The sequence below is a fragment of the Ipomoea triloba genome, chromosome 15, assembly GCF_003576645.1.
Source record: "Ipomoea triloba cultivar NCNSP0323 chromosome 15, ASM357664v1".
Classification (NCBI taxonomy): Eukaryota; Viridiplantae; Streptophyta; class Magnoliopsida; order Solanales; family Convolvulaceae; genus Ipomoea; species Ipomoea triloba.
The window spans coordinates 23,789,598-23,803,482 of NC_044930.1; the positions used below are offsets into that span (position 1 = coordinate 23,789,598).

Sequence of the window (13,885 nt, forward strand, 5' to 3'; positions counted from 1 at the left end):
GACCGGTGCATGCTATGTAAGGATGCTATGGAATCTACTCCCCACTTATTTATCCATTGCGATGTTGCTAAGTCCTGCTGGAGTAAAATCAACTTGTCTCCCTCAGCACCGAATTGCCGGTTTCCGGAATGGTTAGAGCTCAACATGGAATTACTACAGGTCAAGGATCTCTGTCTCTTCCTAACAACATGCTGGAAGATCTGGCAAGTAAGGAACTGCAAGGTCTGGAACAATGGAACGGCCCAAACAGGAAAGATTCTCGAAGACGCAGCATGCTACCTTGAAGCCTGGACGTCAATCCATACAAAAGAAGCGATTTTGCATGAGCCAAACCCTTGTGTCAAATGGCAGCGACCTCCCTCCGGTTTTCTAAAACTAAATGTGGACGCAGCTAATGATCAACATACACATGCTACCGGCCTGGGGATGATTCTAAGGGACTCAACTGGCTCATTTGTTGGCGCTCTGCAGGTCAAGATTAATGGCTCTTATCAACCGAAAGTGGCGGAGGCAATGGGTGTCCGAGAAGCTCTAAAATGGATCAAGTCTATTAATGCTGACTTTGTTCAGATTGAAAGTGATGCCTTACTGGTGGTCGAAGGGATAAAAAATAGCTTCTCTTGTTCATCTTTCGACCTGATCTTGGATGATATTAGGGTCCTAGCTAATGTTCTTAGCTGATCTTCTTTAATATATTCTCGTGTTTCTTTTCAAAAAAAATAAAATTATGGGGGAAATGTTAAATAGGCTCTCGAACATTTCATAAAAAGTCAATTAAGCCTACAAACTTTTAAAAAGTACAATTAAACTCTCAAACATGTCATTTCCAAAAAAAAAAAAAAACTCTCAAACATGTCAAATCGAAGCAATGAAGTCTAAAAACCAGTAATTGACTTGTTATCACCGATCATTTGCATTTTCCAGCGACCAACGACGACCGAATCGTCGTCGGTTGCCATTTTCGGCGAAAAGGTCGTCTTCCCGGGAGAAGGCGACCACCCTGAAAGAAGGCGACCTGATCTGGTCGACCATTTATGGTCACCTTCGCCGGAAATGGCCATTAGCGACGATTCGGTCGGCGCTGGTTACCGGAAATTGACGCAGGTGGTCAAAAATGCAAATGACCGGTAATAACAGGTCAATTACCAGTTTTTGGTTTCATTGCCTCGATTTGACATGTTTGAGAATTTAGTTACACTTTTTAAAAGTTCGTGGACCTAATTGACTTTTTATGAAATGTTCGAGGGCCTATTTGACACTTTTTCCATTAATTATTTGTCAATAAATAAATTGAAAATACATAACATGTTAATTATAAACACATAAAATAATAACTAAATATACATTTGTTAATTACAGGTACAGAATATGTTGTCATATTATGTATTTGAAGTTAACAGTTTATGTGTATATAATTATTATTTTATGTGTTTGTAACATGTTATGAACCTTCAATTTATTTACAAGCTCATAAATAATTACATGTATAAAATAAGAGAAAATTGCACTTTTGTCCTTAAGTTATATGGTAATAATATAATTCGTCCTTAAGTGTTGATTGTGCTCAGTTTTTGCCCTAAGTTATTACTGCGTTGCATTTTTCATCTTTTTATTAATTTTTCGTGCTCACTTTTCGTCCTGAGCTATACTAAAATTGTAAATTTAGTCTCATGTTTTATTAGTAAATGGACGAAAAATACAACAACAATGATAACTTAGGAACGAAAAGTGAAATGATGAACACTTAAGACAAATTCTATAATTATTATACTTAGAGACAAAAAATATAAGTACATAAAGTTATTTTGGACCAAATTCAAAATGAAAAGGCAAGGTCCATTGTATAATTTGCCAAAATATTGTAGACCGCTATTTTCATTCTTCATTCCATCGCTCCTATCTGTCGGGTTCTCTCCCAATCTAGGTTAGGGTTTCCACTTTCGGACCCCTCTACGCACTTCCTTCTCCCTCTTTCGGACCAAAAATGGCCGAAGACGCACAGTACGCATCGGAAGCGGGGTCGAATAAGAGGAAGTACGAGGAGCCAACGTCTCCTTCTCCGGTTTCGCGCAGGCCTACTGGATTCTCCGCACCAATCTCTTCACTGTCTCCACCCGACGGCGCCGCGGCTGCTCCTCCTTCGTACGCCAATGTTCCGCCTCCCATGGATGACTTCCAGCTGGCGAAGCAGAGGGCTCAGGAGATCGCTGCTCGGCTAATCAACAACTCGGATCCAAAAAAGCCCAGGGTTGACAACGGTGGCGGCGCTGGGGGATTTGAAACTAGAGAACGTAAGGGATTCGGGGTTCTGCTTCGTCCGTATACTTGTTGGACCTCTTATTTTCTCTATGAATTATGTTGTTTTGCTATAATTCTTTGGTTAATCGTACTTTTTTTTTTGCTAATTCTTTGCTAGTTGTAGTGGTTATTCTATAAATTTGTTTGATTGGAGTTTCATGTTGGTTTTGTGGTCTAATCGTAGTCTCTTTATGTTTCTGTGTATCAATCAAATACTTGTATCAGTTGTATGTGTTCAACAGGAATTAGGGAGATAGAGTGTAGTTCACAAGGAAGTGTTATATTTTTGTCCTTGAATTGATTGTTTTCTAATTGGTCCGTCTCCTTTATGCATATATTTATGTCCATCACATATGTTGCATTTCCTGATTATATCCTGTCACCATAGATAATATGTTTTTCCTGGTACATACCCTGTGTAAGATTTGGCCTTTTATGTACTGCAGCTCAGAAGCCAGTTGGGTCTACTTTACTTCCATCAGTAACTGGTTCATATGGTTACCCTGGTCCAAGCAAGAAGATTGAGATTCCAAATGGCAGGGTTGGTGTAATCATAGGCAAGGGTGGGGAAACCATTCGGTATCTTCAACTCCAATCTGGAGCAAAGATACAAGTTACCAGAGACATGGATTCTGACCCTAATTCTCAAACTAGAGGGGTTGAACTAATGGGCACTCCAGAGCAGATAGCCAAGGCTGAGCAGTTGATTCAAGATGTTCTTTCTGAGGTAAAATTTATACATTATTTATGCCATTCTATTCATATTATGGTTTCTTCTTTTAGACAATCAGTCCTGTCCTTTGATCAGGGCTTTCCATTTAAGATAAGTTATGCTTTGTGTGTATAGTGGTTTGCCCCTTACTAATACACTGTAATTGAAATAGGCTGATTCAGGTGGTTCTGGCATAGTATCACGAAGGGTAACTGGACAGCAAGCTGGAGCTGAACAATTTGTTATGCAAGTCCCAAACAACAAGGTATACTGCCAGTAAAGTTAGTATGCTGTTTGGTGAAATACTTCTATCCTTTTTCTATTGTCAACTGGTGTGTGTATAGGTTGGCCTTGTTATTGGCAAAGGCGGAGAAACCATAAAAAACATGCAAGCAAGATCAGGAGCACGTATTCAGGTACACTTCATCCTTTTTATTTGCCTGTGAGCACAACGTTCATTGCTTATTATGTAGTGTCAACAGTTTAGATTTTGTTTGATTTCTTTCGACTTTTACAGGTGATACCTTTGCACTTACCACCTGGTGACACTTCAACTGAGAGAACTGTACAAATTGATGGATCAAGTGATCAGATTGAGTATGCAAAACAGCTTGTTAATGAAGTTATCAGTGAGGTATATTGGTCATGCATAACGTTGTGGATTTATTCTTGTCATTCTGTGCATGAAATACAATTTAAGTACTGTGTTTAGTTTTTGTGTTCATTTTTTCACTATCCTTTGCTGCCTGTCAAGATAATAGCCTACACAAATATGCTCAAGTGTTACATACTCATTGCTGGACATCAGTGGTTACATACTCATGTCAAGGGTTACATACTCAAGTCACTAGAGTGGTCTTATTTAACTATACTTTCTGAATATGTATATTGGTATTTAGAGTCTACACTTTGACATCAGTGGCATAACCCTTGACTCCAATGCAGAGTTATCATTTGTAGATCCTGGCAGAGCAGTGTGAGGTCCAGTAGTTTGCATTCCTTATTTATTGTGGTGAAGGTCTAAATATTTCGGTATTCTTAATTTGGTGATCGGATGGGTATCTTTACTAGGATCCTTCTAGCCTAAGAATATAATATTTTATAAGTAGACTAACTGCCATAGAATTTTGATATCATTACCTGTGACTTACGCTGATGAATAATTGTCTCCTATATCGAACCAATATCTATACATGCAAATACAGGATGTATGCATATATACTTTGCCATTCCTCTTTGGATGTACAGCCAGGTCGATTGAGATTCTGTAGTTCGTGTTGAATGTCCCTGGATGAAGGTAATGCAGCCTTATGCAGTGCCCTTAGTTGCAAACTAGGACCTTGATAGCCGATGGTATTCTACTGATAGTGCACCATGATACACTGCTATCCATTCTTGATAAGGGTGTATTATAAATGAAATGCTAGTGAATTAATATTTGTGCAGACTTTTCTCTTGTTTTTCTTGGGTATTGGTTGAACCTGCAGACACGAGTTAATTTATAAAGATTTTAAGTCAATTCTAACTTACAAGTTCATAATGCGTTTTGAGGTGTTAAGAGATGTCAGTTCCTATGTTAAATTGTTGGATATTTTATTGGACATTGGATATCTGATTTCATGTGAGGCAGGTCTTGCCAACCCCATTTCACTGAGGTACGAAGGCAGTTTATAAGTTTCCTTAATATAGTGGATGTATTTTACTCAAGATTTCCAACAACTTTTAGATGATTTTTCTAGTAAATAGTTTTTGGGGTTTCTCACATCAATTTTCTGGTTAGTTTCATGCCTGATTTTTATTGTCATTTGGGCCTATTCTAGAGTTAGTTGGTTAATGGAAAGTTGGTGACAGTGTGGCACCAAATATGGAACCATATAATGTTGGGTCTTCATCAGGACCGTTCGGGTATGTTTTCAAACTAAATAGTAGATAATTGTCCTAACATAATGGATTAATGAATGTCTACCAAGTATGAAAATGTGGAGCATTCATTATTATTGGACTGCAAGGTACAAAGTATCGTTTAAAATTTGCAAGCTATGGTGATGTTATTTACGGCTGGCATAAACAGCAGACTGTAAGTAATATATGAATAATATATTTTTGTGTATATGGAATGCATTTATTAATGCTACTACTATTGGCTTTATGTTAAGTTCATGACCCTTTAGTGAGTAGTGACTACACAGTTGTATTATGCGATGAAAATTTAGGATGTGGAGATTTATTTGTGTTGAAGGCTCTACTTAGACCCACTAATCACTTGGTGGTTAGTACTGTATTTGTGTTGACATGCAAGAATGGGTCTCCATAAATATACATTTTATAAGTATATTGCCGATATTTTGGAACTTGTTTAGTATGCTTTTGCCATCTGCTATTGCACTTATCACTTCAATTAGGGTGAGGATGGGCCTCCGCAGAAGTTTGTGTCCCAATCAAAGAGTACGGTATGTTGGTGTCTAATCTTTGCCTTAACGAGACTGTGATTTGCATATCTAGAATAACAGTGGTTTATTTTAGATTATTGTGTTGATTGTTGCATTTACATCTTGCTGGCTATTTTGTTCTATTTTATTTATGTATACCGATCCTATTTTACTTCAGTGTCTGCCCAATGTGCTATGGATTAGTTATTCGCGGTTCATTTTAGATAACAACTTTGTGCAGAATCGTGTTAGAAATCCAGCAATGACTGGAGCATATCCTCAGCAAGGATATCAGGCACGGCCACCAACTAGCTGGGCCCCGCCCGGTGGACAAATGCAGCAACCTGGGTATGGATATATGCAGCCTGGATCATACCCTACTCCATCACCCCAATATAGCATGCCTCAACCACCATACCCTGGTTACCCCCCTCAACCAACATCTGCTGGATATGGCTCTGGCTGGGATCAATCAAATCCAAATCAACAAACAGCTCCCGGAGGTGGTTATGATTATTATAGCCAGGGCCCACCACAGCAGCAGCAGCAGCAAACTCCTGGAAGCTCTGGTGCTCCCGCTGATAGTAGTGCTTATGGCTACAATCAACAACCATCCTCTGGTTACAATCAAGGACAAAGCTATTCCCAAGATGGCTATGGTGGATACCATGCACCTGCTCCTCAATCTGGCTATCCAGGTCAGCCAAATCCTGTTCCTGGATATGATCAGCAACAGGGTTATAATTCAACAACTGGGTATAGTAATACTTCCAACACAGCAGCAGGAGATGGCCACACACCTTCATATGGGACCCAGAGTGATACAAGTCAAGCACCCCCAAATCAGTCAGCAGCCAGCCAACCTGGGTACCATACTTCCCAGCATCCTAGCCCTAATGCCAATTACCAGCATCCAGGAACGACTCAGCCAGGGTATGGCATACCAACTTCACAAGGTGGATATGGGACTCAGCCACCTGCTTATGGCACCACCTATGGGCAGCCCCCGTCTCAAAAGCCTCCGACTAGTCAACCAACTTACGGGCAGCAGCCGCAACAGTCACCTAGTGCCCAGGGAGGTTATGCACAGCCCCCTCAGGTATATCCTCACTCTCAGCCTTCACCTGCTGTAACTGGTTATTCTCAGCCTGATTCTGGTTCCCAACGTCCTACCTCTACTGGATATGGTGCAACCCAACCGGGTTATGGCCCCCCAGCCTATGGAGCTCCACCAATGACTCAATCGGGAGTGTCATACAATAGTGGGTATGGTGGTAATAATTATTCTCAGCCTTCAGCATACTCCACTGATGGAAGTGGTGGTGGTGCACGATTGACATATGATACAGCACCAACTTCTCAGTCTTCCCAGCCCACAGGGTCGGCTAAAACCTCTCCAGAGAGTTGATTTGTGTTTGCTTAAGTGTAGTGATAAAGAATTTTCAGTGTATCTTCTTTTTGCTAAGCATGTGGTTTAGTTTCTTGATGTTTTGTTGAAGCAGGATTAATTTGCTGTGGTTATCTGTTTATCTTTTAACTCTAGTTGCAGTGATTGTATGTGTTGGCATTTTAATACCAGTTCAGTCCTATTAATGTTTCATAATTAAGGGTTCATATCATGTTTTAGGGCTCAATCAATGATTTGTTTGATGGAGGCACTCATTTTGGGTCTTTATATTGTAAATGCTGGCCAGATTTTTTAAAAAAGAATATAGGAAAATGCATTAAGTTATATTTATATCATATTATTATTTTAATTAAAGCTGTAATTTTTTTATAGAACATAAATACAAAAAATTTGATAGCCAATTCTGCCAAGAAACAATATTTTTTAGGTCATTACAGACGTGACCACAGGAGCACAAATCCACTTTGAGTTGCTGCTACTACACGAGCATTTTGATCTTTTTATCTTTACATTACTTATTCCCTTTCTGTTCTCATATATACTAAATATTATAGTTGAAATTTCTTTTAATATATACTAAATATTATAATTGAAATTTTCATTAATTATATTCTTGTCTACCTAACATTATTCTTTTTACACGGAATTAATCCTTTTTCCCCGTTATTACCTTCTTACTATTGAATGGCCTTAGAGGTTATATTATTTCTAGTTTCTAGTATTAAAATGATTTAAATTTTTACATTTTAAGTGATCATTGAACTAATCAAACTAACAAAAAAATTACTTTACCACAGTGCAAACCATTACAGAAACAACTCTCTCAATCTCCTTGCAGATTTCGATTTTAAGGTTATTCTTATATTTAGTGGAAAAAAAAGTGAATAGTACAACTTTGCCCTCCAATTTCACTGTCATTTTTACTAAAATAAAAAATAAAAAATCGACGAAGGACTATTAGTGGTAGGTTTTTAGAAGTTGGAGGATTAAAGTTGGTAGGGCCTCAAACTTAGAAGATTTTTAGTGAAATTTGGACTAATAGTGGTAGTTTTAGAGAAATTGAAGGAATTATTGTGGTAGGCTTGTAAGTTGAGGAGCAAAGTTGGTAATGCCTCAAACTCGAAGGACCTTTTAGTTCAATTTACTCTTATATTTACTATTCATTGGTCAAAGTAACTATTTTTCTTTGCTTATTTTATTTATTAGTTTTTATTTATTTTTAAATGTAAACTTTTGTGTTTTATATTACTTTTAATATAGTCTATAAATATATAAATTTTATATACTATTACTAAACCTTTTAATGCTATGAAAAATTGAATTCAAAATAACTTCAGTATGTCAAGGCTCGTTAATTGAATCAAACGCATAAAATAAGACGGTGAAAGTATATATTACACAAGAGCGATTTATCTAGTGCATACCATTGAGTAGTATAATATTTAATCAAATTTAATATTTAAAAGAAGAGAGTTATAAATTTTGATTATATACCGAGCATTTCCATTTGAAGTGTGTTATCTTTTTTTGTTTGTTTGCTTTTTTTTCTTTTTACTTTCTTTCGTATAAAAAACAAAAGTCACATGCATCAAATTAAAACAAAAGTCACATGCATCAAAGGCTGCTGGATGTGGTGGTGTCTTACGGGACCCTTTGGTCAATGGAAATGTGGTTATACCCACCTCTTCCATATGAGAGTGCAACCCGGTGCCACTAGACCACAAGGTCTTGACAGTATATTGAATGTTTGAATGTTCATTTTTAATATACTAAAAGTTCACTTTTAGGTACTACTAGTATATCGAATAATGAACCTTTAGTAAATAAAAATTGAATATTCAATGTATTAAAAATGAATTTTCAATATAATAACAATGAACGTTATGTCAATAGTTCACCTTACCAAGTGAACCATAGTCCATGGTATAATGATTGATTTTTTAAATGATTTGACATCAAATTTTGTTAAGAATAATTTGGAGTTTGATATATATTTAAATTTTTTATTCAATTGGAATTTAATCTTTATTATTGAATTTGGTTGTTTTTTATGATTACTATTTACTACTATATGTAACACAAAAATAAGTAGGCTCTATTTGGTAGATTAGCTTTAAACAATTTTTTCCTTTATTATTATTATTATTATTATTATTATTTTACAAAAATAACACAATTTATTATTATTTAATTAAAACTATAAAATATAAATATTTTCTAAACATTTTTTTGTACTCCAATTCTTTAAACATTTTACCGTTAATTAGTTGTGTTATATCTTATATGTGTGGTATTAGAAGGCTTAAGTGTTATATTTGTGTTAATTCACATGGCATTGGCCTAGATGATTAAAGGGTAAAATGATGGCCAAATTCGAACTTTCGATCTCTTCTTTGCTTTCTTTCTTTCTTTCTTTCTTTTTTTTTTTTTTTTTTTTTGAAATAAAGAAATAAAATTTCATTATTCAAGTTAAAATTCAAACTATTCAAAATAATAGTGGGTGTAGGGCGGATTTTTTAATTTGCTTGGCCTTGTGCTGGTAAATAAGTGAGGCCCTATCAAAGTATAATTAAACTGCAAATTAAAAAAATATTGCAAAGAGAAAAATGTAAAAAAGCCAATTTTTTTAATTTGCTTGGCGCTGTGCTGTAAATAAGTGAGGCCCTATCAAAGTATAAATAAACTGCAAATTTAAAAAATATTGCAAAGAGAAAAATGTAAAAAAGCTGAAAAAATTCAAACTTTATTTATTATGAACAAAATTCTAAACATAATGCAAACTACAAATATTTTATTTAAAAAGAGCTGTCCTTCTAGCATTCTTTCACGCAAATACATATACTAACTATTAGACTAAAGGCTGGACTAGGGGCCCCCAAAATTTTGGGGCCCTGTGCTGTTGTTCATCTTGAACGCCCTAAAATCCGGCCTAATTGAGCGGAACATCAAACTAATCAATACATTCAATCATTAAGAGATGAGGGTGTAGTTTGTAGTCTAGTGGCACCCGGTTGCACTCCACATGAAAGGGAGTGGGTTTGAGTCTCAGTGGATGCGATATTGAGTAGCTAAAAAGGACTCTAGTTTAGATGATTATGATCAAACCCCAAATTCACATGGCATTGGCCTAGATGATTATAACCCTTTAGGCGTATTCACTCCGTATCTATTTAAACGTGTTGTGTTTTACTTTAATTTACTTAAACTGTGCTGATATATACTAAAGCCCTATATACTGTCCAATTTCGGTACTCCATGGACTATTAACAATTTTTTTTTAATGGTAAAAAGAAGTAATAAAGTTAAGTAGTCCTATAACATTGGGTCTCATTCAAGAAGGCAAATTATTATGTGGACCATGGTTCACATAGTGTTGTGTAAATTATCACAAAAAATATATTTTTAATATATTAAATGTACATTATTTGTGTACTGAATGTACATTGTACAATATAATGTACATTCAGTACACAAATAATGTGCATCTCCTGAATACAATGTACATTTTTAATATATTAAAAGTAAATTATTTTTATACTGAATATCCACACAATAATGATTGATTCAAGAACACACCATCCAATTCTTATGGTCCGTCGCTGAATATTAGTATGTCTTCTTGAAGTACCGTAGAGGCTTTAACTGTTAGCTAGAGCATGTAAAAGTCGTCAAACCAGTGAGAGTGAGACTAGTTCATCATCTCCAGCTATTTTTAGATAATGATAATATTCTTGATGTTTTGCACGGGTGGAAAGACCACAAATTTTTTTTCTTATTTTATCCATTATTGCGAAACAAAATTTTGAAACTCATACTTCTACTGTAGCAACAGTTGAACAAGAGTTTAGTGCAGGTGAAAACATGTTGAACAAGACTCGTTCAAAAATAACCCACATTCAATTGAAATTCAAGTTTGCACATCCGATTGGAGATTGACATCATCAACGATTTCTTTTCTGATGATGCAACCACTATTGCAACTGAAGGGGAACAAACCGACTCTTAAAAAAAAAAAAAAGGTATGTTCCGATTTGTGTAACCAAGTAACCGGGAATCCGCAGTTCGAAATCGGAACCAAAGTGTGTTCACACCTAGCTACTAGGAATAGATATTTGTGAAGGGACCACATGCGTCTTTTATCCCTTTTGGTTGTAACCATTTTTACCAGTGAGCTTCACGGTACTCTTATATATTGTTATCCATGAAAGGTGACAAGTGAAAAGGACATTAGAAGTTTCATCACCGTCCATACTTTAGCTTCGTTATATACTGGTAGTCAGAGAACACACTTCATTCTTCCTTCTTCTTCTTCTTCATTCTGTAACAAACATCTTCCCATTCAATAATATTCAATTCTGTTTTTTTTTTTTTTTTTTTTTTTCCTTTTCATCCTCCAACATCCATTTTCTTCATCCTCTTGAGTTGTAAGCTTCAGTTCTCACTGCAATCAATACAACAACACTTCATACTTCTCTTTTCCTCCTCTTGCTATACGTCTGAACAATTCCAACAACCTTCGGTTTTCTCTCTCTGTCTCTTCCTATATCTCCGAAGCTACTCCCTCCCTAGGTTTACTTTCCGTCTTCCTCAAAACTCCGGCGAAACCACCGTACCACTCCTCCTCTCGCCGCCGTTCTCTCATCTCCAGTGTTGTGTCGTCGTCCACTTCCTCCGCCGTTCCTAAGGCTCCTCCAAAGGAGAAATTTGTCTCCCGATTTGCGCCTGATGTGCCGCGAAAGGGATGTGATGTCCTCGTAGAAGCTGAAGCTCTGCAGCTGTTCGCTTATCCGATCCGAGAGGAGCCTCCCTGGAGATTCATCAACCACTCACTCGCTCTAAGATCATCCGAAATGTCCTCCCCTGTCACGAGCAATACGGGCGCGCTACCGGCTTTCCCCAATTTGAAGGAGCTGGTTCTGGTCTGTTGCGAAGAATTTGGGAGCAGTGGACTTGCTACCGTTGCCTGTGAGTGCAGCAGGTCAGTGCTATTTCTTTCGTTGAAATTCCTAATTGATCTCCTTTTCTTTAGGTGAAGAATTTCATTTTATTTTTTGAAAATTTAATTCTCTGTTATTTTTTTTAATATTAAATTAAATGATTTTCTGCAAAATATCCGTTTTTTTTTTACTTTGGGTGGAACCTCATATTAATAGCGTGTATTCTTATTTGTGATGATAATTAACTACGGGTTAGCTTCAAATCAATTATGAGATTTAATTAATCAAATGCTACGCTTCAAATATCAGCTATTCATTGATGAGTCAGAGTATAATGTTGTGAACTACTGAAAAGAAAGGTTGAATTAAGTTTTCAAATGTGTTGAGAAATTAGAATGTATAAAATTGCAGTGTGTGGGGGTTATCTGGTGTATAATGAAAGGCTTTTATATATCTCAGGAAATTAAGGGTGGTTGAGTGTGATGTTAAAGATGATGAAATGGATTGGATTTCATGTTTCCCAGAGACTAAAACATGTGTTGAGTCTTTGATGTTTGATTGCGAAGTGAATTTTCAAGCATTGGAGCAGCTGGTGATGAGGTCACCTTGTTTGAAGAAACTTAGGTTGAATGGGCATGTTTCCATTGTGCAGTTGATGGTTGGAGCTCCACAGCTTACCAATCTGGGTACAGGTGCCTCAGAAGAGGAGGCTGAACTAGAACTCGATTATACTTGTGCTTTTGCAGCATGCAAATCATTAGTAGTTTGTCTTTCTGAATTCAGGGAAATTCTTGCACATTATCTGCCTGCTATATATCCAGTTTGTACCAACCTGACCTCTCTTAATTTCATCAGTGCTGAACAACTCAAACTGCAGATTTGATGGGTATGCAACTGGAAATTTTCAAGGCTCTTTATATATACAGAAGTTGAGGTCTGAATTTTGTTTTATTAAGCTCAAAATTTTCCATGCAGGTGCTTGAGTAGCTGCAACATGTAAGGATCTCTCTCCGAGAGCTTCGAGTTTTCCCTGTTTCTGAGCTAGGGTTGCAGGAATGGAAACTTCAATCCATATTATATTTGTCAAAGAAGTGCCCGGATCTTGAGGTGTGCATAATGGGGCGACACAGGCCTGACCACCTTACTGGTGAACCAATGGATGAAGGATTTGGTGCAATTGTTAAGAACTGTTGGGGTTTTGCTGGAGATAGTGAGTTGGGGCTAAAGTATAGTATGTGGTTGAGGGTTGCCCTAACTTGAGATCAGAGACTGTCCATTTGGAGATTCAGCTTTGCGTTCTGGCATACAATATGAGATTTAATTTGTTTGGCGCGTATCCCTCAGCAGCGAAGATGTGACGGGGGAGGACATTTCGGAGGATCTTAGAGCGAGTGAGTGGTTGATGAATCTCCAGAGCTTCTACGAGGACATCACATCCCTTCCCTTTCGCGCCTCATCAGCCGCAAATCGGGAGATGAATTTCTCATTTGAACGGCTGAGGAAGTGGACGAAGACACAACACGGGAGATGAGAGGAAGGAAGAAGAGGAGTGGTGGTTTCGCCGGAGTTTTGAGGAAGACGGAAAGTAAACCTAGGGATGGAGGAGAGAGAAGTACGACCGGAGACGGCGGCGGAGAAGGAAGGCTTAGGAGTAGCAGCAGCGGAACGGCCATATTTCCGCCCGTTGCCTGCAACGGCATCTTTGTATTTTTTTTTTAAATATATTTTGCTTATATATATATATATATATGTTAGCATGAAATACTTTTATTAATTATAATTATTTTTTTATTAATTAATTTCAACTTTGTAGCAAGTCAGTATGTATCCAACTTATCCGGTAGGTATGTTTTTTTTTTTTTTTTTAAATTAGAAATAAATTTATAAATCAAATAATTAAAATGATAGAAATAAACATGCAGGGCAACAATGAAAATTAATTTAAAAGTTTGTAATTATCATTTTTCAATTCCAGTATATATGTTAATACACTCAATGTTCCAGTATGTATGTTTCATTATTTTTAATACAATTATAAATTTATAAACAAAATAGATAAAGATATAATTAAAATATAGTGGGGTAAAATGGTGGGTCAACA

The 13,885-nt window shown here is 36.7% G+C and overlaps 2 protein-coding genes across 2 annotated transcripts; both read left to right on the forward strand.

The window, feature by feature from the left end:
- The first annotated feature begins 1,875 nt into the window (after nucleotides 1-1,875).
- On the forward strand, nucleotides 1,876-7,053 carry LOC116005569 (far upstream element-binding protein 2-like). The gene is made up of 6 exons (XM_031245799.1): nucleotides 1,876-2,291; nucleotides 2,745-3,025; nucleotides 3,183-3,275; nucleotides 3,355-3,426; nucleotides 3,528-3,644; nucleotides 5,681-7,053. The coding sequence occupies exons 1-6, from the start codon at nucleotides 1,985-1,987 to the stop codon at nucleotides 6,845-6,847; spliced, it is 2,037 nt and encodes a 678-aa protein (XP_031101659.1). The 5' UTR covers nucleotides 1,876-1,984; the 3' UTR covers nucleotides 6,848-7,053.
- Nucleotides 7,054-11,182: 4,129 nt separating this feature from the next.
- On the forward strand, nucleotides 11,183-13,589 carry LOC116007346 (transport inhibitor response 1-like protein). The gene is made up of 3 exons (XM_031248005.1): nucleotides 11,183-11,825; nucleotides 12,244-12,670; nucleotides 12,760-13,589. Exons 1-2 carry the CDS (start codon nucleotides 11,698-11,700, stop codon nucleotides 12,665-12,667), a joined length of 552 nt encoding a protein of 183 aa, XP_031103865.1. The 5' UTR covers nucleotides 11,183-11,697; the 3' UTR covers nucleotides 12,668-12,670; nucleotides 12,760-13,589.
- The last annotated feature ends 296 nt before the right edge of the window (nucleotides 13,590-13,885 follow it).